The 25,395-nt window shown below is 33.9% G+C and overlaps 1 protein-coding gene across 2 annotated transcripts in view; it reads right to left on the reverse strand.

Annotated features, from left to right (window-relative positions):
* Positions 1-4,038: 4,038 nt before the first annotated feature.
* LOC120427998 (specificity protein transcription factor 3-like) overlaps positions 4,039-25,395 on the reverse strand; it is a 40,877-nt gene continuing 19,520 nt past the window's right edge. The window contains exons 2-8 of one of the 2 annotated variants that reach the window (XM_039592962.2): positions 24,749-24,989; positions 24,411-24,521; positions 13,683-13,811; positions 12,474-13,620; positions 12,287-12,408; positions 5,216-5,593; positions 4,039-5,147 (exon numbers count right to left, since the gene is read on the reverse strand). In XM_039592962.2, coding sequence (XP_039448896.1) covers positions 5,052-5,147; positions 5,216-5,593; positions 12,287-12,408; positions 12,474-13,620; positions 13,683-13,811; positions 24,411-24,521; positions 24,749-24,787 — 2,022 coding nt within the window. In that variant the 5' untranslated portion in view covers positions 24,788-24,989 and the 3' untranslated portion in view covers positions 4,039-5,051. The remainder of the gene's footprint in view (positions 5,148-5,215; positions 5,594-12,286; positions 12,409-12,473; positions 13,621-13,682; positions 13,812-24,410; positions 24,522-24,748; positions 24,990-25,395) is intronic. The other variant, XM_052709851.1, reaches the window with a different exon arrangement.

Genomic DNA, 25,395 nt, shown 5'->3' on the forward strand with positions numbered 1-25,395 from the left:
AAACAGACAAAACGATGTGTATTATTTTTTTAAATCAAGCAACACAATGTAAATGGGCTAATGTGCACTGACGTGAGCAGGATACAGTCTTTACAAACTCACATTGGGCCATTTACATTGTTTAACTTGAATGTTCGAAATTTTCCAGAATAATAGATATCCGTAAATATCTCTTGTTTTATGGTCTAATATTTATTTTTAGGTGCGACATAAACTACCGTTCTACGCATAATTGTCCCATGTTCAAAAAAGAGCAACTGAGAAAACCGCGATTGAAATTTTTCGATCGATCCCTGTGTTTCTACGCATAATTGTCCCGTGGGTCCCTATTCGCCCTATATGTCCCTAATTGCCCCAGTTAGCAATTTATCACTCTTACTTGTGATCTTCTTGCTATACAATAAGTAAACACGACATAATGCTTCGTAAAACTAATGATTCCGTGAAAGAAAATACTTGGTGGGACAATTATGCATAGAAGTACAACGATGGGCATGCATACATTCATAAATTATTAAAATTTAAAATTCTTAAATTTCTAAATTCTTAAATTTTGTAAATAATAAATTCTAAAATTCTCAAATTCTTACAACCATAAATTTCTAAATTCTGAAAGTCTTAAATCTAAAAGTTCTAAAATTTGTTGTTTTTTTTATTCTAAAATTCTTGACTTTTTTTTGATAAGGTCCTATAAACAAATGTAAACATTGAGTGTATCCCGCTTACTCCGATGGACTTTGACATAAGGTGTGAAAGGGATACACTCAATGTTTACATTTGTTTATAGGACCTTATCAAAAAAAAGTCAATTATTGTCAAACTTACGGGCCCAATCCTGTACCAATCTGATTGTTGAAATAGCCAGCCTAAACATTGTTAATTGTTTGTATACAGTACTTTAGGAAGTGAATAAAAAAATATATCGATAGTTCCCGTAGTTTTGAAGATACCAACATAACAAAACTCTTGGTGTAAAAGCTTTGGTTGAACTGTTGAGTTCTTGAATTAATGAATTCTTGAATTCTTAAATTATTAATTTCTTTATTTATTGAACTGAAAAATTCAAAAATTCATGGCTATTATTCCTAAAACTCAAAAAATAAAAAAATCTTCCATTCTGATATTCTTTAATTCTGAAATTCTTATACAGTCCAGACTCGATTATCCGAAGCCTCGATTATCCGAAGTTCGATTATCCGAAGGTTTGTATGGGACTTCGGATAATCGAATCACGAACAAAAAAAATCGTTTTTTTTCTTTTTCTTGTTTTAAACATCAAATTCGAGTTCTGCGACCCCATTTTAGTCAAATTTGAATAGTTGATTGCTTATTTAATAATAAAATGCATTTTTTCAATATTTCGTCACCGCCATCTTAGATTAATGTAAATCACTTTAGCGTAGTTTACTGCCGTTCTACGCATAATTGTCCCATGTCATTTTTGGACGATTTTGACTTTTTGACATTTTTAAGTTTAGTTTGACGTATACTTTAAGAAAAACACATAAAATCTGGTACTTTGTTAGGAAACTCATTGAAAACAACACCAAGTCTGTTTGTCCCATCGTTAAACTTCTACGCATAATTGTCCCACCAAGTATTTTCTTACACGGAATCATAAGTTTTACGAAGGATTATGTCTTGTTCACCCTTTGTATAGCAAGAGGATCACAAATAAGGGTGATAAACTGCTCCCTGGGGCAATTAGGGACACATAGCGCGAATTGGAACCCACGGGACAATTATGCGTAGAAACATAGAAATCGGTCGAAAAATTTCAATCGCGTTTTTCTCTGTTGCACTTTTTCGAACATGGGACAATTATGCGTAGAACGGCAGTTTAGGGGTCATACTTAAGCTCGACAATCAAAAATAAGACAGCAAAAAAAAATTTGATTCGATTATCCGAAGTGAAATTTTTCCGAGGCCTTCGGATAATCGAGTCTAGACTGTATTCTTAAATTTTGAAATTCATAAATTCCTGTATTCTTACATTCTTACATTCTCAAATTCTGAAATTAATTTTAAAATTCTTATATATTCTTATATAAAGTCTTTACAGTCTTAAATTATAAAATTATTCAATTCTGAAGTACTTAAATACATAACTTCCTACAGTCTTAATTTTTTAAACTCTCATGTTCCAAAAACATTCTTAAATTCAGAAATTAATATTTTTTATATGCTTAAATTCCAAAATTCTTACAGTCTTAAATTCATAAATTCTGAAATTTTATAAATTCTTACATTCTTGAATTCTTAAATTCCTTAATTCTTTCATTCTTAAATTTTTACATTCTAAAATATTTACTAAATTCATAAATTCTTTGATTTTTTAAAACTCCTAAATTAATAAATTCTGAAATTAAAAAATCTATAAATTCTTAAATCCGAAAATTCAAAAATTCATAAATTCCTGAATTCACACGTTCTGAAATGCTTAAATTATGAAATTCTTGCATTCTTACATTTTAATATTCCAAAATTTTTACTTTTTTAAATTCTGAAATCAAAAAAATCCTAAATCTATAAATTCTTATTTTTTAAAAATTCATAAATTCTGATATTGTCACATTCTGAAATTCCTTAATTCTGAAATTGTTATATTCTTAAATTTTGAAATTCCTGTATTCTTACATTCTCAAGTTCTGAAATTAATATTTTTTTTATTCTTATATCCAGAGTTTTTTTATAAGGTCCTATACACATATGAAAGACAATAGCTTATAGGTCCTTTTTTTTTAAAAAAAAAATCTAGATATATTCTTATGAAAAGTCTTTACAGTCCAAAATTCTGAAATACTTAAATTCATAACTTCTTACAGCCTTTTTTTTAATTCTTATATTCCTAAATTTTCTACATTCTTAAATTCTGATTTTTTTTACAAGCTTAAAGTCATAAATCCTAAAATTCATAAATTATCACAGTCTTAAATTCATAAATTCTGAAATTTCTTAATTCTTACATTCTTGAATTCCTAAATTCTGAAATTCTTGCATTCTTAAATTTTTATATTCTAAAATTTTTAATTCTTTAATTCAAAAAAATCCCGAATTCTTAGATTTTTTTAAACTCTTAAATTCATAAATTCTGAAACTCATAAATCTCTAAATTCTTAAATCCTGAAATTCAAAAATTCATAAATTCCTAAATTCTCACGTTCTGAAATTCTGAAATGCTTGCATTCTTTAATTAACATATTCTAAAATGTTTCCTTTAGTTTTACTGAAATTAAACAAATCCTAAATTCATGAATTCTTGAATTTTTTAAAATTCATAAATTCTTAAATTCATAAATCTCTGAATTCTTAAATCTTGAAATTAAAAAAATCCTTAAATCATAAATTCTTACGTTCTTAAATTCTGAAATTCATAAATTATGTATTACGGTCTTAAATTTTTAAACTCTTAAATTCCTGAAGTCTAAAATTCTGATTGTCTAGAATTCTTGAATTCATAAATTCTTACATTCTTACATTTTGGAATTCTTATATGTACTCCTAAATTTTTAACAGTCTTCAATTCTAATGTTCTGAAATTCATAAATTTTCAAATTCTTACACTGTAATTTTTTTCATTTTCAAATTGTAAATTTTTTAAATTGTTAAATTTTAAAATGCCCCAAAAAAAATCGGTCATTTTTGGAGCTATTTTTTCGATATGTCAGCCACATATTTCGAGCTCGATCATTTTTGGGTTGATTTTTTTTGTTTTTTCACTGGGCCTAGAAAGTCTACGTATTTTTATTTAAAATTCCTACATTTTTCAATTTAAACTAAATTTATAAATTCTTCAATTTCATTTTGAAAATTTCATTAATTTTTTATATTTTTTTAAATCTTTTGTCAGACAATTTAAGCCCTTAATTAATTGTTTGTTAGGTTTTTCCTCGGGATAGAAAGATAGTGATTTTGAATTATTGTTACCGCAAAATAAAAAGAAAGAGGTGTTTCCGACTGGTTGATTCTGTTGTTAATAAAATTTAATTCCATGCAAGGGAAATGTGTCATCATAACGCAGTAAAATACAACGGAACGTGTAAATTGTCGAAAAATAGAATTTCTCTTTATTTTCCCCACTTCTCTTCTGGTCTCTTTCAACAGTATTTTTTCTCCTATTAAATTTTCAAAAAAAAGATCACTTCATTATGTACAAAAATTTTGCTAGCTTTGTTCGCAGAATTATTTTCAAGTCACAAAACAAAACGACGCACATTTTTTTCATGCGTGAGCAAATACTTTTCGTTCCGTCTTTTAAGGAGGGAGGGGGGAGGAGGGTGGGGTGCCTTAAAACTAGTTCAACAAACAACTCATCAACTCTGTCTCGCTCGTTCGATCTCTTTCTTTTGTGTGTGTGTGTTCAACAACAACAAAAACAATTATGGATTTGATTTGTGAGTGTGAGTTTGTGGGTGCGTAATAAATAAATTAAATAATGGGGGATAAAATTTGGGGGAGGGTGATTTTAAAAATATGTTTTATGGTAGCATGTAATAACAGGGTGTGAATGAGCTGCCCTAATAAATAGTGGAGGGGTAAAAGTTAAATACTATAAAATCAATATCTATGTATAAGTAGGTATACTTTTTTAAAAACAATGAAACAACAGAACGTTGGGTTTTGGGTGCTTCTTTCTTTGCGAAGTGGGCGTGTGAGTAGGTACCTGTCACTATTGTTCTATTTACAGCGCGCGCGCGTTCAACAAAGTTTCCTATTTGTAATACAAGAAAAACAATAAACAAAACAACGGACAGTTTTGCGCATAGACAAACAGACAGAAATTATAATACCAACAAATGCACGTTTGTTTGTCTTTTCTCCATTTTCCCAAGGTTCCGAGGTATGGCCGAGGACGTTTTGGACGATTGCTGCTGCGGCTTCCGTTAATCCTAACTAGAGCTGGGGTCGTGAAAACCTTCTTTTTTTTTTAAATGATGAGTATTCGGATCAATTCCTCTCTCTCTCTCTTGCACTTTTGCGCGCCACTAGTGTGAGAAATCGTGTTAAGATTCGATTTTGATTTTGGTTCCCGTTTTCGTAAGCTCCTTCTGCTACTGCCCAAGAAGTGTTGCTCCGTTTGACTGGGTCATCAACTGGGGCTGTAACGATATCTGCACCGGCAGGGTTTGGTTGTCCGCCGTCGGAACCTGCGCCAAAGAATAATTCATTATTAGTACAGAGTTCAAAAACTCCTAGTAGACCTAAAACAACTCACATGTATCGTAACGCCCTGCGGCAAACAGATGCCCTGCGTCAGGGCAGAAGGCTGAGGCGGATGCTGGTGATGGTGTTGCTGTTGCTGTTGCTGCTGCTGCTGCTGCGACTGGTGGTGATGGTTTGTACTCGTACTGGTTATGGTCAACCCGGGTGGGATTCCGGCCGGCAGCAACGGACCCGTCGTCGTCGAGACCACGTTGCTGTCGTTGTGGTTACTATTGCTGCTGGAGTTGATGTTGTTGTTGTTGCTGGTGCTGCGAGAAACGGAGCCGCCGGAACCGTTGGTCTCCTCCTTTAACCGCTTTGACATGTGGGAGCGAATGTGCTTCCGGAGGTGGTCCTTCCGGTAGAATCCTTTGCCACAGTCGCCACAAATCTGAAAAAAAAACAATGATAAACAGTTAAACAAGAAATCTGGTCGAAACAACCGAGAATAGGTTTTCTTTTTGTAAAAAAAAGGCACAAAAATTAATGAACACTTGTTTTAAACATCATTAGCCATTTAAACAACATTAGCCGGCGAAAGATGCATATCTTTCAAAGGTGCTCAATTATATAATTATTTTTGGAATAAATTTGGTGATTGTCAAAGCGTATCAATATTTAAAAACAAATTGCTCTCTTTTTTGAATGAACCCACTGTTATTGAACATATCCTTAAATCCTTTGATTTTCTTGCTGCATAGTAGATTATTTTGTTTTCCAATCTTTTTTTTTTTTTCTTTTTTTCTTTCTTTTATCACTTTTGCTTCCTTTTAAAACTTAGTTTAAAAAGTTAGTTTTCCGACACAATTATCTTTATTCTATGATTTTGCCTTTATCGCCATAATCTATGCACTTTTTTTATATCATTTCAGATTTCTCTTGCCAGGATCAACCAAACTCCTTCACAGGTGGAAACCAATGGAGTTTGACCGGATATTTAAAAGTTAATTGTAAACACTAAAATTTATTGTATATTGTATTAAAACGATGTAGGTTTTTGGTGCTACTGCTTTGGTGGCTTTTCCTACCGAATAAAAAATCAATCAATCAATCAATCAATCATTTGAAGTACTTATCACAAACTAGACTTAAAAAAATAATTATTCAAAAAAAAAATCATGTTCATTAATCTCATCATGTCGATGGCCGCAACGCTTGCTAATGGCGTATCTTAGACATTTTACTTTCGAAAAAAAATCGCAAAAACACCAAAGCAAAACTAGCTTAGAGGTACCGTGGAGAATGTCGCTTATCCCCTTAAACAGGCGGACTTATAATTCATAATAAATAATTGGCACGGACTCCTTAGAGCCAGTTATAGCTATTTTTAAAACAGTGTTTCTCAACCGGTGAGAAATTTCCCCCATGGGGAGGGGGATGAGGAATAAATCCAATGAATTCTTATTTGACGCTTAGTTTAAATAATGTTATTAAATAAATCACAATTATTTTCACAGTTTCTAGAAATAAAATAAATTTGAACACTTATTCGTTTTCGTTTTCGTTTTACGGAGCAAGGTGGGGGACGCGGCCTCAAGTCAGTCCAAGTCCGGTTTCTTCTGTAATCTGTAATTTCTGTAATTTCGGAATACATTCGTCCGGCTTCAGCTGAAGATTCATGCTGTCCCATGTTGCATGTTCGAGTGTAGACCTACGGAAAACCTTGCCGCGAGGAGAGGTGAGTGAGAAGTACACGAACCACCTACGACATAATTCCTCGGGCGGCCCAGGTCAACTCGAAGTTACCCCAGGCACCCCCAGTGCAGGACACATTGGGGGTAGAAAGTGGATAGAATTTTCAGTGAATACAATAATTATGACAATATAGTTTCATATAATCCTTATTCCTTGATCTTACCTTTTGACACTATCAAACCTAGCAATATTACTATTGCATCTTACCATTCCCTTTTGATAGTGTCAACTTCAAACCTTCATCCATTGTGCAATTAACACATAATTTCCGCTATATTCTTCATGCGGAATCGTCGTCTACTTTCTTCGCCTTATTATCACTTAACCACGACGCGATATTGTTCTCACATTTTTTGAGCTTCAACGACCGATTGTTATTCACGCACTTATAAAAATACTTGTTCTGTTTCGCGGCTTTGTCTACTTTAATTTTGGACATGATTATCTTTTCACTGTGAAATACACACCGTTGGCTGATACAATGACTTTTTCGGTCATCGTATGCTCGCAAGGTACATGAAAAAGACAAAGAGAAAAAATGGGATTAGTACAATGTAAAATAAAATCGAACATTGAATAACAGACTAACACAGAAAGAAAGAATAAAGAAACCTTCAGAACTACCAACTTGTAACGAGAAGCTTACTAGAAAACAACTGAAGTTGTGAAATATGGGACAAGACAAACAAACTTGAATAGCTAACATATATAATAAAACAGTTTGAACGTACCTTTAATCATATTAACAGTTATGCCCAAATTTCTTACCAAATTATTTTCAGCAGTTACATTTCTACAATAATGTATTGCGATTCCAAGTTAGAATAATTGAGTAGTTAAAGTTTATGGGGTTAGAGACAAGTTATAGCAACAGAAAAATAAATAGATGTATAGATTTTACTAAATTTTGTCTTAGAAGAATAGGAAAAATCTAGCTTGTTTTTGAAAATAGCCAATGTACCAAGAGCAAACACACAGCATGTCACGTTCACACCGTATGGAGTAAATGTGATAAATAATATGTCCACATTCGGAGCACCACCTTTTTCAGAATATAGGAAATGATAGAAGGAAGACCCCATTCTGTATAGTGGAAGATTTCTGCAACACCTTGGACATTTTGTCTGAAATAAGAGAGAAAGACAAATATTAAATTGTGGTATTATCACTAAATCCTATCATCCTTTCACCCCCCAAGACATGGTCTATCCTTCGTGCCTTCGTGTCTTGGGTGATGGCGAATTCTACCTTCTTCAATGATCTTCGGACCACCTCCAACTAGAATTCACAACAGGACCTCCCTCGACTCCAGTTTACAACATGACAGCGACGAGAACACAGCCGAATGGGAGTTGACAGTATCAAATGCATGCTATACCCTTTGCTTTGCTGGATACTTACTAATAGCAAAGGGCGAGAGTCCTGCGACTCTCAGCAATCATGAATACTGCCCATTTGCCACAAGTCAGTCCAAGTCCGGTTTCTTGTGGAAAAAAGGGTAGTGGCCGAACTAGTATTGCATACCAAATGAACACCACCGGAAGATATAGGGGATCAGGAGGGGGAAGGTGAAAGAAAATTAGTGTAGGTGTGAGTAGTAAGAACTTGGATGACTTGAGCAGTTACGGTAATCTAAGTTTAACACTGAATAAAGAAAATCTGAAATTATGATTCAAAGTAAAAAGGCCCGGAAGAAATTAAATTATTAATTAATTGAATAAGAAAATGTAACTAATCGGAGATTTTTACAAAAAAAAAATCAAATTTAAAGGGAATTTAAAAAAATACTGGATATCGAAAGATGAAAACCAACTTGTCTATAGAATGTAAATGTTGATGCATTTTTTTCTGGGCCCCGTCCTGTCGCGTCCGTCAGTATTCTTGTCGTACATTACAACTAGAAGCAGATCTGCCAATGAAATAGTACACTTCGACCAGTTCAACCAATCATTTACGGGAAACTAACATTTATCAACAACCTAAACTAAACTGTCTGAAAGCAACTTGAATTTCAAATTCCCGTTTTTTTAATTGCAAAGCCAAACATTCCTTTACCTTGTTTTTAAACCAATAAACATAAACAAACAGTTCATACTTTACAAGTTGAACACTCGTTGTTTAGAAGACTAACTCGTGCCTTCCATTCCATTAGGGCACAGAAGCTCTGCAAACAAGAGTGTATACCTTATGTAAACTATCATTTAAGTGAAAGGGACACACTCCTGCTCACCAAACCCATGCGCCCTTTTGAAATGTTAGGCTCCATTTGATCGTCAAAACTCCAGTAGATCCTCGATTCGCAACAATGGTCGATACAACCATAATCCGAGAACCGTTAGTTCAACAGATTAACGAACTTTGTCCGATATCATTTCATTATTGATTGATCGAGACGCTATGGCAACTTTGACAAATCATGAATGAAAATTAACTATTCTGGCTGTATTACTTGCCCCGCTGACTGCCTAACGTACTTCTGAAAATTGTTGTCTTTTAATCTAATTCCTAAAATTACTAAATGTAAAATAAACAAAGACCCAATTTTAATTTTAATTTGGAATTCGAATGCAAAACTATTTTTTTGAAAACTAAGTCCTAACCTAACTCCCACATTCGATAGGGGAAAAGTCACATATGTAGCGGTTTGTTGTACATTTGTGATATTTCCACTATCGGAGAACCTCTTGGTCTCGACGCCAGCTTAACTCACCAGCAGTCGCGTTAGTATTCATTGTACACACGTTGTAAGGACATTTTAAAAGTGTCCAAAATACGCGACTTCTAGATGGTTAAGCTAAAAGACATCGATAAGCCTTGGTGCTACGGCAAAGCGGGTTCTTTTCAGCATGGAACGATATCCATTGTGTTAATAAAATGGAAGTTTTAACAGTGTTTGGAACAATACAATTAAACCATCAATTTCATTACCACGACGGATCTATCCATACCCCTTGACAAAATGAGTACTATAACGATCTATATAATACTCCTCTGGCAAGGCCCAAGGAATAAAATAAATTTGAACACTTATTACTTTTTTTACAGGTAACAGTTTCATTTCGGTAAGCTGGTTTCACACAAGAGTAGTTCTTTAAAATATGAAAAAAAAGGTTTGTTTTATGATAAATTCATGTTCTTTATTTTTTTGATTTTTTTTAAATGTCTGTTAGTTTAAATATTTTTTTTTATATTTTTTTGGGTTTTTTTTTAAACATTGGGAATTTTTGTGAGCATTTGCTGATTACTAAATTAATATCAAACAGATCAAAGGGACCATCCATAAACCACGTGGACACTTTTTTTAAATCTCCATATAATTTTCCATACAAAATTGACAGCTGTCCATACAAAAAATTTGTATGAAAATTCAAAAATCTGTATCTTTTTAAAGAATGTTTTGATCGATTTGGTGTCTTTGGCAAAGTTGTAGGTATGGATAAGAACTACACTGAACAAAAAAAGATACACGGTCAAATTTATTGTGTGATTTTTAATTGCACTTTTTGTCACTAAAACTTGATTTACAAAAGAAAAACCCTTTTATATATTTTTTTTGTTTAAGGGGACATCAAATGCCAACTTTTCAGAAATTTCCAAAATGGGCTAAAAATCGTTGACCGAGTTATGAATTTTTAAATCAATACTGATTTTCTGAAAAAATCGAAAAATTGGTCGCAAAAATTTTTCAACTTCATTTTTCGATGTAAAATCAATTTTGCAATCTAAAAGTAATTTAGTGAAATTTTGATAAAGTGCACCGTTTTAAAGTTATAAGGCTTTCTAGGCCCAGTGAAAAAAATATAATTTAACCTAAAAATGACGAACTTCTCGTCACAGTGTCCTGATGCAAACAAAGATCGAGCTCGAGCTGTCACAGCCCTGTGAAGTATGCTGGCCGACATATCGGGCGGTCAGTCAAAAAAAAAAAAAAAACAGCTAGAAGTCACCTGACATAAAACTTTTGCTAGAAAGAGATAGGAAATGTGATGCAAACAAACGTCCAGCTGTCATGTAAACATACTTTGAATGTGTTGGTAAATTTCTGACCAGAAAGCCTTATAGCCATTTTTATGTAACTTTTTTGACAATAGTAGCAGTTATTCATTCTTTAAAAAAGTGCCCATGTTGCCCACTCGTGAAAAAATATTTTTGAAAAGCTGAGAAAATTCTCTATATTTTGCATTTTTGAACTTCGTTGATACGACCATTAGTTGCTGAGATATTTTGCCATGCAAAGATGTAAAAACAGGAAAATTGATGTTTTCTAAGTCTCACCACACCATTTTTTTTAAATAAAGACTAACATTTTTAAAGGGCGTAATACTGAATTTTTGGCCCTTTAAAAATGTTAGTCTTGATTAAAAAAATGAAAATATATTTTTCGAAAAGCTCAGAAAATGTCAAGAATGTTTCATATTTTAACATTGAAAATCGGACCATTAGTTCCTGATATTAATTTTTTAAACCGTGTATCATATTTTTTCAGTGTAGTCCTTATCCATACCTACAACATTGCCGAAGACACCAAATTTTGAATTTTCATATATCATTTTTGTATGGACAGCTGCCAAATTTGTAAGGAAAATTATATGGACAAACAAATGAAGCAAAATGGCTTATTTGGGCATACCGAAGGCACCAAAAAAGTTTCAACCGGATTAAAAATACAAAAAATAAAATTAAAGAAAAAAGAGCGATTTCGTAGAGAATTGCTCTACTCTAAAGTGATTTAGAGTTTTTATTAATTTTATTAATTTAATTGGCAATTAACCATTCAAATTTGATTAAAATGGGGTCGCAGAAATCGAATAAAAAATAAAAAAATATGTTTTTTTTTTATTTTTAACGTTAAGAAATCAAAATTGTGCGAAATTTCTGTTATTATCAACAAAAATATTCTCAATTTTTTTAGAATCAATAGTAACTTTTTAATGGACCAAAAATACTTATTTGGGATATTTTCAAATGGTGGGCCAAATTTGTAAAATTCCACCAGTCTTGAAAATTTAGAACGTTATATAAATAAATATTAAGTATTTTTGAGTTATTTTTATTTTCTCATTTTAAAAATAAAAATCAAATTTAGCGACTTCATGTTTGTCTAATTTGAGTGGTTGATGGCCTGTTACATTAAAAAAACAAATATTTTTAAAATTCCACAGCCGCCATATTGGCCGCCATCTTAGATAACATATTTCCGGACCACATTAGAGCTCAATGATCCAACAAATTTCGGACAGTCAAGTCTGAACTATTAAAATCCTTACATTGAAAATAATTAAAAAAATAGTATTTTCTATGAATCTATGATAATGGCGGGAATTTATTGTCTGCAATTCCCAAAAGTAAAAGATCCACGTGGTTTAGAAAAAAACACATCTTAACTTACCTCCGTTTTCACGCCGCTGTGGATAACAAAATGCAGGTTTAGGTGCTCCTTCCGCTTGAAACCCTTCATGCAAACGCTGCAGATGTAAGGCCGCTCCGGATTGTGTCCGAGTTTGTGTCGCTCTGGAAAAAACAAGAGGCAAAAGTTGAAATATGATTCAAAACAAAAGCCTAATATAGTTCCTCACCAAGATGCTCCTTCCGCTTCAACCCGGCCCCGCAAATGTCGCAGATGAACCTCCGCTCGATCTTGTGCACCGCCAGATGCTGCTCGAGGCACTCCTTCTCCGGGTACGCCATGTGGCACTCGGGACAGCAAAACAGCACCGTTCCGTCGAGCGCCGTCGTGATGTGCACCTGGCCCGGCTTCTGGCGCTTCGGTTTCGGGGGTTTCGATTTGTACTTTCGCTTTTTGCGCGCCTTGCCCGATGACGACGACGTTGGCGTCGTCGTCGTGGGATCTCCGTCGGGGGTGGTCGTCGAGGTGGCGGCCGCCGTCGTTGTTGGGGACTCGTGGAAGGTGCTGCTGCTGGTGTCGCCGCAGGTGCTGCTGTTGTTGTCCTTGAAGCTGCTGTCCGCCTGACTGCTGTCCGCCCCAAAGTGCGTCGTATTGTCGTTGGAGTTGTCCTCGAGGATTTCCCGCTTGATGAAGGTGCTACCCGGCGTGTTGGGTATCGAACCGCCGATCAAGTGGTCCCCGTGGGCCAAAGGTACATGGTGATCGCTACTTCCGTTGTTGTTATTGTTGTTGTTGTTATGATTGCTGAGCTTAAGAAACGGTTGCACGTTTAAGCTTTGCCCTCGTTGCTGCAGAAACTCCGCAATGTCCGTTCCGAAGGCCTGCGTCGCCGCGAGGTTAGGGATGTGACTCCAACCTGCTTCCTGCTTGATTTGCCTGAGCGCTGGCGGCAGATCGCCCTCGACCTTGATCGTTTGTTCGTGATTTTGCAGCTGTTGCTGATGATGCTGCTGCTGCTGTTGTTGTTGTTGCTGTTGATGTTGCTGAAGAAGCGAGGTGTTTTGAGCTTGGGCAATGAGTTGGAGGTCCTGCGGTTGGAGTGCGGCCACTATCGTCATGCCCTCCGGAAGGTTGTGGTTTTGCATCAGTTCTTCCTCCTGGGGACTGTAGGCCACGGTCAGTACGGTGGTGCCTTGCTGGAAACCCTGGATCGGGATCTGCATCTGGCCCATCTGAAATTTGGGCGTGGCCGCTTGCTGGGTCGGCGCCGGCATCGGGTTCGGATTGAGCACCTGGATTTGTACCGTCTGCTGGGCGTCGCCCGGTTTCGCGCCCGGCATCGTGATTGGGAGGGTGATGTAGGCGGGGGCGGTTTGCTGGGGAAAAGAAATACGAAATTAGATCGCGAATCTTTCAAGGTGATGGAAAAGGTTCTCACCGAAAATCCGGCTGCTGCCGCGGCGGCCTGTTGCTGCTGCTGGAAGGCCGTCGCGGCCGCCATCGCGCTGCCATCCATTGGCCGTAGGAACTGCATGCCACCGTCGCTGCCGGACACCAGGCCAAGGACCTGAAATATAACAGAACAGAATTGTTTATTACTTATTAACCGACTTCAAGTTGGGAAAAGTATGGCTATTATAACTAGCTAAGGAAATTTTCATGAAAACTCACAAACAATGTTAACAAAATTCAGATTTTTTTTATAATAATCTTCATTTTAGGTTAACCTTGTTAACATGAACAGCACAAAAAAAATCGAATTGTTACCATGAAACAAACTTTACTATTTATCTTTAAAACTTTTAGTTATAGGATGTTCAGTAGGGTGACAATAAAAAAAAATACATGGTCTGACTCGATTCCATAGGCAACAATAAGTAACTGTACCAATTTTGAGCCAAATCGATTAAAAGGGTCGCTTTTTATCATTAAAGTTAATATGAGAAAAATAGCAAAAATGTATGCAGAAAAACATCGCCAGGTGGCGCAAAATCCGAAATTGTCCAAGTGTGAAATTCTTGTAGGAAATTCAATTCCCTACAACTTTGCCGATGTAAAAAAACAAGTATTTTCTTATGTACGTCTTATGTATCCTTTATATACTTCCAAGTATATAAGCCGATTTCTTCTCTTCGCATTGCTAATAACTCATCAGGATCAACTCGGATCTTCTTGCACCCTTCGACAAAGTTGTAAGGAATTGAATTTCTTTAAAGAATCCCACACTTTTGCAATTCTGGGCGAGACCTGCGCCACCTGCAGCCAAAATCCTGAAGCGATGTTTTTTCCCATACATTTTCGCGATTTTCTCCATGGCTCAATTTGGCTCAAAATTATCGCAGTTACTTATTATTGCCTAAAGAATCGAGCCACCCTGCTTACCCTGTTCTGGATTTATATCTATTTTCACGATAATATGTATGTGTTTATATCAAGGCCGAATCTAAACGCGAACAATCTTGAAATGTCGATATTAAAAGGACGGACTTCATAAACCTTTTTTTTACTTTTCATAACTTTATGTGCAACGGTCCAATTGTAAAATTCAAAAACCTAAAAATTCTAAAAATCCTGAATCGGAAAATTAAAAATATAAATATTCAAAAAATGTACAAATTCAACAACCTCGTAATATTTAAATAATATTTAAATATTAAAATATTTAAGAAAAAATACAAAAAATCTAACATTCAGAAATGTAAAAAATTAACAATTCAAAAACCAATAGTTGAAAAATTCGAAAAATTTAAATTCAAAAATCTTAAAATTTAGAAAGTAAAAAATCCAATTTTAGGGAAAATGTCAATACAGATTAAACTTGATTATTCGAATTCTTCGTTAAAATTTTACTCCGGAAAAAAGATTAAAAACATTTTTTTTTATAAAAAATTGGGTCTCCAAAACTATAACTCGAAAATTGCTCACAAGGCATCTGATTTTCTGTAATCTAAGATGGCGGCAAAAATGGCAACAATTCATAATTTAAGTAGAATGAAAGGAATTTTAAATTTTTATTTTCTTTTTTCATTATCGAACTTCGAATAATCGAAACTTCGGATAATCGAGTCTGGACTGCATAGAATTTTATAATTTTATTATTTTAGATTTGGTGATTTTCGAATTTTAAATTTGATCAATTTTATTTTTTTTATAATTTCTGAATTTTAAAGTTTTGATTATTTGAAAATTTCATATATATATATATCTTTTTTGTATGAAACGTATACAGCAATCGCCATCTCCCTTACTATGTTACGTAATAAAAGAACGCTCCCTAAGCCTTTTTAATTTACCTTAGGAACAAAAGAATACAAAATACCAGTCACTTTATGATGCGTTAAACATGTAGAAAAAAAAAAACACATTTTTAAATTATCAAGATTTTTTATTTTTAGCTTTTATATTTTTTTTGTTCAAGCCCAATTCATAATTGTTCAATAGTAAATTTCTGGAGTTTTTTTTAAAGGTCCAATAAACCAAATTTTTAGATTTTGCTTTTTGGGTGTTTTTTAACACCCGACTCAAGGCGGTTTCAAAAACACCCAAAAAGCAAAAACTGGAAATTTGGTTATTGGAACTTTAAAAAAAAAAACTTCAGATTTGCTCGTTGAAGTCGTAGATTGCGAGGTTATTTTGTTGTGATCGGCCAAGCTGGGTATTGGCATTTTAAATAACCTTTGCCAAAAAGTTGCAATTTTCTGATACAATTTTCAAAGTTCGTCCTTTTTTCGTATCAAGTTTAAAGCATTTTAATTACTTTTTTCTTTCACCTGAACAGGTTAGGTCGTTAGGTCAGTCCAAGTGCAGGAGTCGTCGGAAGAGGACCCACAATCCAAAGGTCGTTGGTTCGAATCCCGGGGGATTGGGACCATAGGTGTAACCAGGGGTTTATATTGCCCCTCTGTTACATGCCTTCGGATTCCTTGTTTAGAGTAGAAATTTTGTAACAAAGAACGCCAAGGCCATGCTGTAGAGCAGCGATTCTCAACGGGGGTACCGGGCCTACTTGATTTACATGGCAGGGGGTACCAGCCTAGAAGAAGGTTGGGAATCGCTGCTGTAGAGCGAACAGTTTGTTTTATTTTTTTCAAATTGAGAAAAAAATAATATTTTAAAATAACTGCTTAAATTTTGTATAAAAAAAGATTTCGCAGTGACATTGTGTAAACACCAACATTACGAACATAACATAACTGAAGAAGGTTGTACCCAAACAACCAGGAACATGTTTTCTACACATGGTGGGTATCCACAGCGAGCCAACAACAGCAACAACGAAACATGTGCCAATGTTGACTAAATAGACAAACATGCTTCCCTTTTTGATTCTTCAGCTTTAGCCCGATGAACCAACCATGCTTAGTGTGGTTAGCTGACTGGCAATAGAGTTTAAATAGGTTCAAGTAAAAGTGAAAGCTGTGTTTTCTTCTTCTTTCTTTCCACTTGTTCGGCTCACTTTAAAAATATAACCAGACCAAAGTTGCTGCTGGAGTATATAAATTGTATGTTTTCCTCTATTTATGGTGCGCGGGCCAATGATGGTTGTTATCATCGACCACAAACATAATCAAGTTATGTTGTTGAGTTGGCTGAAGTTGGTGTCGGGTGTGACCAAGAAATTCACCATCGAAGAGAGAAAACTGCAGTAATCGTTGGTTCGTTCGTCATCCATCATCGTTTTGGTTTTATTTTGATCGGTCAGCAATGATGGGTTTGGAATTTTCATTCCACGCTTTTGACCATTGATTTTAGTTGCTTTGGCTTTGGTGTGCAAGTGGTTTACCTTGCTGCTGCACGTGATGAGGTAAGAGAAATGACGACGATGGCGCTCTTTCTTCCAAGGGATGAATTAAAACTTGCAGGCGAGATTAATAATATGCTTAACAAAAAAAAAAAAAAAACATTGTTTGTACAACAATGTTATAATATTTCACCTTTTTTAAACTAATCAAGTTTAATATTTCTTTACGAGGAAATGTGTAATTTGCTGTTATAAATCATATCTCAACAACTCACAGGAGTGCTAATGACTTACTAGTACATCATTATTGATTCATACAAATTTGATTGAAGGCTTTCCAAACAAAAGTACCATGAAAATATTCGTAAATCTGTGTCCATTGCAGGCATGAATTTCGATGGATTGTGTTCTCTCTGTTATTTTAACTGAATCTCACCGAACTATCTGTATCGAGAGCTGGGATTTTTGGATCGATTTGAATTATTAGCAATTTTTTTAAATATGTTTAGGACTGCGGGTGGGCACCTATGCTTATGCTTATGCTTAAATTTTAAAATATGTTTAGGACTATTCACAAAAAAAATTAACTCCCTAAAAAAATTATTAATTTACATTTTTCATTAATGGAAAACTCTCATCTTTTTCTAAGCATTTTATAGTACCTTTTTTTCAATAATCAGAAAGTGAAGCGAGGAAAGAATTTTAATTTTCAATTTAAGCAATTCTCTACACTTGCGCAATTTTTGTAGCGATTTGTTTCAATGAAGTACCGGAATCGAATGGGAGAAATGACAGTTCTCATTACATTGTAGAAAAAAGCTTTTTGCTTGTGGTGCTCGAATGGAAGTGTTCCATTTTGTATCTTTTTATTTGGATGATAAATTGTTCATCGATTCTTTATGCCCAAATAAACTCTGTTAAATCAGGGTAATTATCTACGTTTTCGTTAGTTCTTCATATTTATTTATGTAAATGAAACTGTGTCCATGTATAACCTATGTCAAAAGAAGCCTTTTGGTATCATTAGTTTTACCATACAAGGCTGCATATAAATTTGCGGGCTGGTCAAACAAAAAGGGCATGTGAATATTCGATAATTTGTATCTTGAAAAGAAATTTTGTGATCGATTTGGTGTGTCTTCGGAAAAAGGTTATTGGTTATGCAGGGTATTTTTTACTATTTATCACTAACAATTTTATTCCCAATATACGTATTTTTGAACTTTCGATTTTTTTATATGTTTTGTTGTCAAACAAAATTTCAAAAATCATGTTAAGATGCAACATCACATTTACAATAGAAAATGATTTTGCAAATTTTATCATAAAGTTCACCGTTTTTAAGTTTTAGAGAGTGAGAGTGATTTTTTATTTAACTTTTTGTCACTAAAACATGATTTTCAAAAAAACACTATTTTTATTTATTGATATGTTTTAGAGGACATCAAATGAAAACTTTTCAGAAATTTGCAGGTTGTGCAAAAAATCATTGAGCGAGTTATGAATTTTTAAATCATTAATTTTGTTTGAAAATATTGTTTTCGAAAAGATCGGAAAATTTCACGAATGTTTCATATTTTAACATTGTAAATCGGACCATTAGTTGCTAAGATATCGACGTTAGAAAATGGTGGGTTGTTTGGGTGAGACTTAGAAAACATCAATTTTCCTGTTTTTAAACCTTTGCATGGCAATATCTCAGCAACTAAGGGTCGTATCAACAAAGTTCAAAAAAGCAAAATATAGGGAATTTTCTCAGCCGTTCAAAATTTTTTTTTTTCGAAAGTGGGCAAACATGTGCACTAATTTAAAAAAATGAAAAACTGCGACTATTTTCAAAAAAGTCACTTAAAAATGGATTCAACTTGAAAACGGTGCACTTTATCAAAATTTCACTAATGTACTTTTTGATTGCAAATTTGATTTTACATCGAAAAATGAAGTTGAAAAATTTTTGCGATCAATTTTTCGATTTTTTGAAAAAATCAGTATTGATTTAAAAATTCATAACTCGCTCAATGATTTTTATGCACAACCTGCAAATTTCTGAAAAGTTTTCATTTGATGTCCTCTAAAACATATAAAAAAAAATGAAAATAGTGTTTTTTTGAAAATCAAGTTTTAGTGACAAAAAGTTAAATAAAAAATCACCAAAATTTGTTTTACCGTGTATCATTTTTTTACAGTGTAGTGTAGTGTAGTCCGTATCCATACCTACAACTTTGCCGAAGACACCAACTCGATAAAAAAATTCCTTTAAAAGATACAGATTTTTGAATTTTCATGCATCATTTTTGTATGGCCAGCTGCCAAATTTGTATGGAACTTTATATGGACAAACTAATGATGCAAAATGGTTTTTTGGGCATACCGAAGGCACTTAAAAAAGTTTCAGTCGGATAAAAAAATACAAAAATTAAAATTTAAGAAAAAAGACCGATTGCGTAGAGAATTGCTCCACTGCAAAAAATATTTTCGAAATGCTGAGAAAATTTATTTTTTCAACAATGTTGATCGGGCTGCTTGTTGTTGAGATACAGCCTCTTAAAGTTAGTCAGTTAGCCCTCACTTTAAATATCTTGAAAACTGTTTAATCAATTTTGAGTGTAAAAAAAGAAACCTTTGTGAAATTTTTTCATCTTCCACCAAATCAATCCGAGAGTCCCTTCTCAAAATACAGATTTTCGAATATTTATATGTAAGGAGAATTCCTTAAATTTATGGGGAAAAAACAAAGACGCAAATGGCTTCTTTAAGCTTGATAAAAAGGTCGACAACGTTTCATTTAATTTCAAAAAGAAAAATGTGAAGCGAAATTCTTAATTTAAGAGAAATTAGATTTAAAAAAAAATACTTCATACAGTTTATAATTGCTCTATTGATCTATTGGCCAACTTAAGAGCCGTTCATCACTCAAAACAAGCGATGCCTGGATGAGTCATAAGATTGCACGTTCCAGGTAGTCGTCGTCCGTTCTACTAATCACCGTATATCGTGTGAACTGAAACTGGTTAGCAGGAAGCCTGTCTTGAAAGCTCCCCTTACGCTAAACACGTCATAATCTACGCCAATCTAAAGTCTAATAGAGCAGCACGTGGAATAATTGCGCACACATTCATCTGTAATGAAACCAGTAGTGGATGATGATAGTGTTTCGACTGTTACAGCATCCACAGAATGTGTTGTCTTAGTCGTCGGATAGAACCCGCGCGCCTCGTGGCCTCGAATTTCAGCTGATTCTAAAGTATCTCTCCGGTGAAGCTGCTAATTTGCACTGTTCAAAACTCGCATCTTTATGATTAGTCTTAGTTAGCAGCAGTCAGTTGGTTTTGTGGGAAATGTACAATGTTCTAGCGATGCCGACGAGGGCCTTCACCTCGACCAGCCTTCCATTTATCTGCGGTCTGTGGCCCACATTTTGTGCTGGCGTGCTCCACAGAAGAGAGACGATACACCTTGGGGCAGATAATGGCAAGATGCATCAACAACACTGGTTGGAACTAAGGCAGATCGGAACTAACGTTTCAAGTGGGCTTACTGAAAATAAATTCAGTATAAATGTTTGATTAAAAGACAATACAGAAGGTGAAACTTTTTCTCAATTTAATTTAATAATTTTAATAATTAATGAATTTAAAAGCACATACATTGTAGCTTTCCTAATACTGGAAAAGGCAACATGCATTGCACAGTGTGAAGGTAGAGATAAAAGTGAATTCGTTTGTCGGCTAATTAGGCATACGCTGCTCTGACGGGTGAGGAAGGATGATGGTTTGTACTATATACTGATACATGGCGTTCAGCTGCATTGGCACCCCCAAGTGGCTCTGAGACTGACGTGATCTTCAATATGCGCTCGCAAATGCGAGTGCTTTTGGCGAAACAAACGTTTCAATAGTTCTGGAGAATCATTGAAAAATGCAAAAAGAGTCAGAAGCAAAAAAAAAAGTTGGATTGCTGGTTTTTCATTTGGTTCAACGAAAATTTGTATTCCATAACCCTGGTGTAAATTTGCCTAAATATTTTCATCAATAGCATGCCAATTTCTTCGATTTGTTTTTATTTTCTTGCTTTTACCATACAATTGATAACCTGCGACCCCATTTCAGTCAAATTTTAATATTCGACCATTAAAATTGGACTATTAAATTACTAAATGCTTTTTATCAATATTTTATCACCGCTATTTTGGCTGCCATCTGGAATTAAAAATTCTGAATCATTTTAGAGTAGTTTGTGACTCGACAATCAAAAATTAGAAAACAAAAAAAAAACAAAAACAGTTGTATTTTTTAACATAACAGAACCAAAAATGGTGAATATCCTTTAACAGGATTCCGAGATATGATTTATTGGAAAAATATCGGATTTCGGTACATAAATCGAACTCAAAGCACCATGCTTCTCCATCGAAACGAGTTCTCAGTACACTTTTCTGGAAACGCATGGTGCTTTATGTTCTTGTACCGGAACCCGATATTTTTTTTTCTCAGAATCCTGTTAATTATTTTATCATGCCAAATTTTGAACTCCGGCCTGCTGGATTGAATTGGATTGAATTGAATCGCTGTATTGTTAAAAAAAAATCTTTTCATAGAAGAAACTGACGAAAAAAATACTTGACTACTTGTTCATTTTTAAAAAGACAAGATGCATCTAGTTAGAAAAACTTAAGAATAAAAGGGGCTCGAGAACAGTGAACTCGAAAAATAATTAACCCTCAACAAACCAAACCAGTCGGACGGATTATCTTTTGTTTTTTTTTTTCGATTTCGAGCATTTTTTTTCAATTTCTAGCATTTTTTTTGGCATGCCAATCCAAACAACTTTGTCGAATACATCGAAATTTTATCGTAATCTACGCATTCCACACTACTACTTCGATGATTTGATTAAAAATGTCCAGTGGTTTATGGATGGCCCCTTTTGACCTTTTTTAGTTTTTGAATTGGTGATCATTTCCATTTACGGCCGGACAATAAAAAATTGCCCAAAATGATCTTAATAACTATAAAATATGAGGAATAACTATAAAATATGAGGAAGTTTAAAAAAAAAAATAAGTGTGCTAAAATCCTTATACAACTAAGTTACGTAAGCGACAATGTACAAATGCTAATATCTTAATTTGGCGTTTACGTCAATTGGTCGTATTAGAGCACTAAAGTAATTAATGTGGAGAAAAAAGCTTAAGCAATTGTTTTCTTAAGAATTGTGGTTTTTCGTGGTGACTATTCCCGGGCAGACGGTAATAACAAAATCCATACCATTTCAATAACAAATACTGTTAAAATAACAGAAAATGTTATGGAATCTTCTTGAAAAATCCATTTTTGCATAAGAGTTTAATAACAGTTTATGTTATCGTAACAAAATTTGTTATTTGTCTGATATTGATTGAAAGCCAAAACAACTAGGGAATTACATTTTTTGTTATGGAAGAATAACTCCTACTGTTATTAGGATGATAGGATTAGTTGTTAAAATAACAATAAATAATAACAAAGATTTGTTCTAAAAATAACTAAAAATGTTATTAGTCTGTTATTACAATAACAATCCAATAACAAAAAATTCATAACGACCAATAACAAATCCTGTTATAAATAACATAAAATGTTATTGGCCTAGTATTTTCAAATATCAAAAAATGTTATTCCCACGTTATTTCCGTCTGCTCGGGTTGCAATCGATCGTTATTTATTGATCCACGAAGTATTACGATCATAATTTTCTAATGATAAGTCGTAAATTGTCGATAGATGATTGAGATAATTTGATCGTAATTTCTCGAGAAAATCTTGATATGTGTGTGTGATTAAAAAATTTCAAGCTTTAAAAATTTAAGAAATAAAAAATCAAAAAAAAATAATTAAAAAATTCAATGATAAAAAAATCTAAGAATTTCATTAATTTAAATTTTAAAGGATCCGAAAGTTTTAAAAATTTCAAAATTCAAAATTTTAGAAATACTAAATTCAAAAATTAAAAATTTAGAAATTCAGAAATCAAGAAATTTTAAAATTAAAAAATTTAAAAGCACAAAAATTCTAAAAATTCTAAAGAATGTTTTAGGTAATATTCCAATGATTAAAAAAATAATAATTTTAAAGTGTTTAAAAAATCAAAAACTCCAAATCATTTTAATCTTTTTTTAAATTCTGAAAATTACAGAAATCTATCTTTAAGCATTTGTATTGCCCAATGACCACGTCCCAAAAGTTAAAAAAAATGTAAAAACAAGGATGTAAGTGAGGGATCTGAAACCTCGAAAAAAAAAAAAACAGTAAAAATCTAATGTTCTCAACTAGGAAGAATTCCACGAGGTTTACTTTTTTAAAGTTAGTTTTTGCTTCTTTTTCAAAGAAAATTGTGTAGGTAGGAAGGCACAATAGTTTGCAAAGTATGTGTGGTTAAATTTCTCAAGTTTTTACCGATGTTTCTCTAATACAGCCCAAACTCGATTATCCGAAGGCCTCAAAAAAAAAAATCACTTCGGAAAATCGAAACTTCGGATAATCGAATCACGAAAAAAAAAATTATTTACCGAATTCGGTAAAAACTTACCGAAATTCGGTAATGAAGTTCATTATTCTTCATCGTTCAACCGAAATTCGCTAAAATTTTGTTTATTTTGACAGATGGTTTACCGATCTAAACTTTATCGATTTTTTAACTACCGAATTCGGTAAAAAAAATCTAAGTGTGTATGACCCCTAAACTACGCTAAAGCGGTTAATTTTTTTTTTTAATTCAAGATGGCCGCCAATATTGCGGTGACAGAATATTGAAAAAAAAAATGCATTTTATTATTTGGTAGGCAATCAACTATTCAAATTTGACTAAATTGGGGTCGCAGAACTCAAATTTGATATTTAAAACAAGAAAAAAAATATAAATAAACCAAAAATATTTTTTCGCGATTCGATTACGCGAAGTCCCACACAAACCTTCGGATAATCGAGGCTTTGGATAATCGAGTTTGGACTGTATACAGTTCCATAAAACCTTTTTTGCAATTCCGTCGTGAAACTACTTACTTTTCCTGTCATTCTTGAACGACGAAACAGCCTACTTTTCTGTACCAAAAATAGCAACACTTTTCAAAATAAATGCTGAAAAGTTTTACTTTTCAGCACTGAAATGGGTGCTGAAAAGTTGAACTTTTCAGCACTTGTTTCGAAAAGTAACACTTTTCAACATTTTTTTGATTTAAGCGATTTATTGACAAAATACATAAAAATTTGACTCAAAATTTCACTCAATGGAAGTTTTTCGGAATTGCAAAAAATGTTGTAAGGAATTCGTTGCCAAACTTGATTTTTTCTGCTGAAAAAATCCTTTTTATGCAACTTGTTGCATAAACTACTATTACACAGCTCTATTTTAAATTAGGAATTGGTTCACACAAATCCGCACTCTTACCTGTCCGTTGGCCGTCGCCAGGTTCGGCGGGAATTTGGCCGCCGCAAACTGGTTCGCCGCCAGGGCCCCGCCAAAGGGCGACGAGAACTGGGTAAAGTTCATTTTGGGGTACTGCAAAGAGAAAACAAAGAGAAAGAGAGCGTCGTTAAACGAAAATGTTACACAGACAGAAAAAAGTGAAACTTTGTGAAAATATTTTAATCATTTTACAACGTGAAATACGTGATCAATTGGATCGAAAAATGTAGGTCACACAATTTCGTTGATGACATTCAAATCCGGTTGATATTTTCGAGTGAATTAACATTCGATCGTGCGTTGGATCGCAGGCAAATTACCTCCAAATAGTTCTCATTGTCGTCCATTCTGTTCTGCATGCACACTTTTTTTTTTTGCTTCCTTGTGTACCGTTGGCGAATCGTCCGTCCGGCGAGACTTAATTTGTCTATCCTTCGATGGGTATTAATTTCCAATTTTTGTTGACGACGTTGTCTTTGGCACGAGAGGAGCAACACTTCCTTCCTTTGCAGTCATAGTTTAGACGTAATGATGCTTTTAAGATTCCGACGCTCTTCGATTCTGTACACACAATTTGATCAATCGAAAAAAAAAAAAAACAAAACACATGAATATTTGGTTGTCCCAAAAAACGATCAACCCATTTTCGGGGTTTTTTTTTTTTGGAATGATGAAGAGCTGATTACACCTCAGTGACACACTTTAAACCAAACACAGAAGCACTAAACAACCAAACATCGAAATCTGAAAAATTAGTGATTCAACCCGGCAGTTGCATTCTTTCTCACTTCACACACTTTGTTTTCGGCTAATTTTTATTCCAAATTCGTCGGCGCTTCTCTTTTGTTTTGCGGTGAAAAAAAATTATATCTCGTTTTTTATTTGCTTTTTACACTCACACACACGTAAACATCAAAATTTCACTTTTTAATTCAGGTTTACGACGCGTCGACGATGTCATTGTTGG

This window comes from Culex pipiens, chromosome 3, assembly GCF_016801865.2.
Source record: "Culex pipiens pallens isolate TS chromosome 3, TS_CPP_V2, whole genome shotgun sequence".
Lineage (NCBI taxonomy): Eukaryota > Metazoa > Arthropoda > Insecta > Diptera > Culicidae > Culex > Culex pipiens.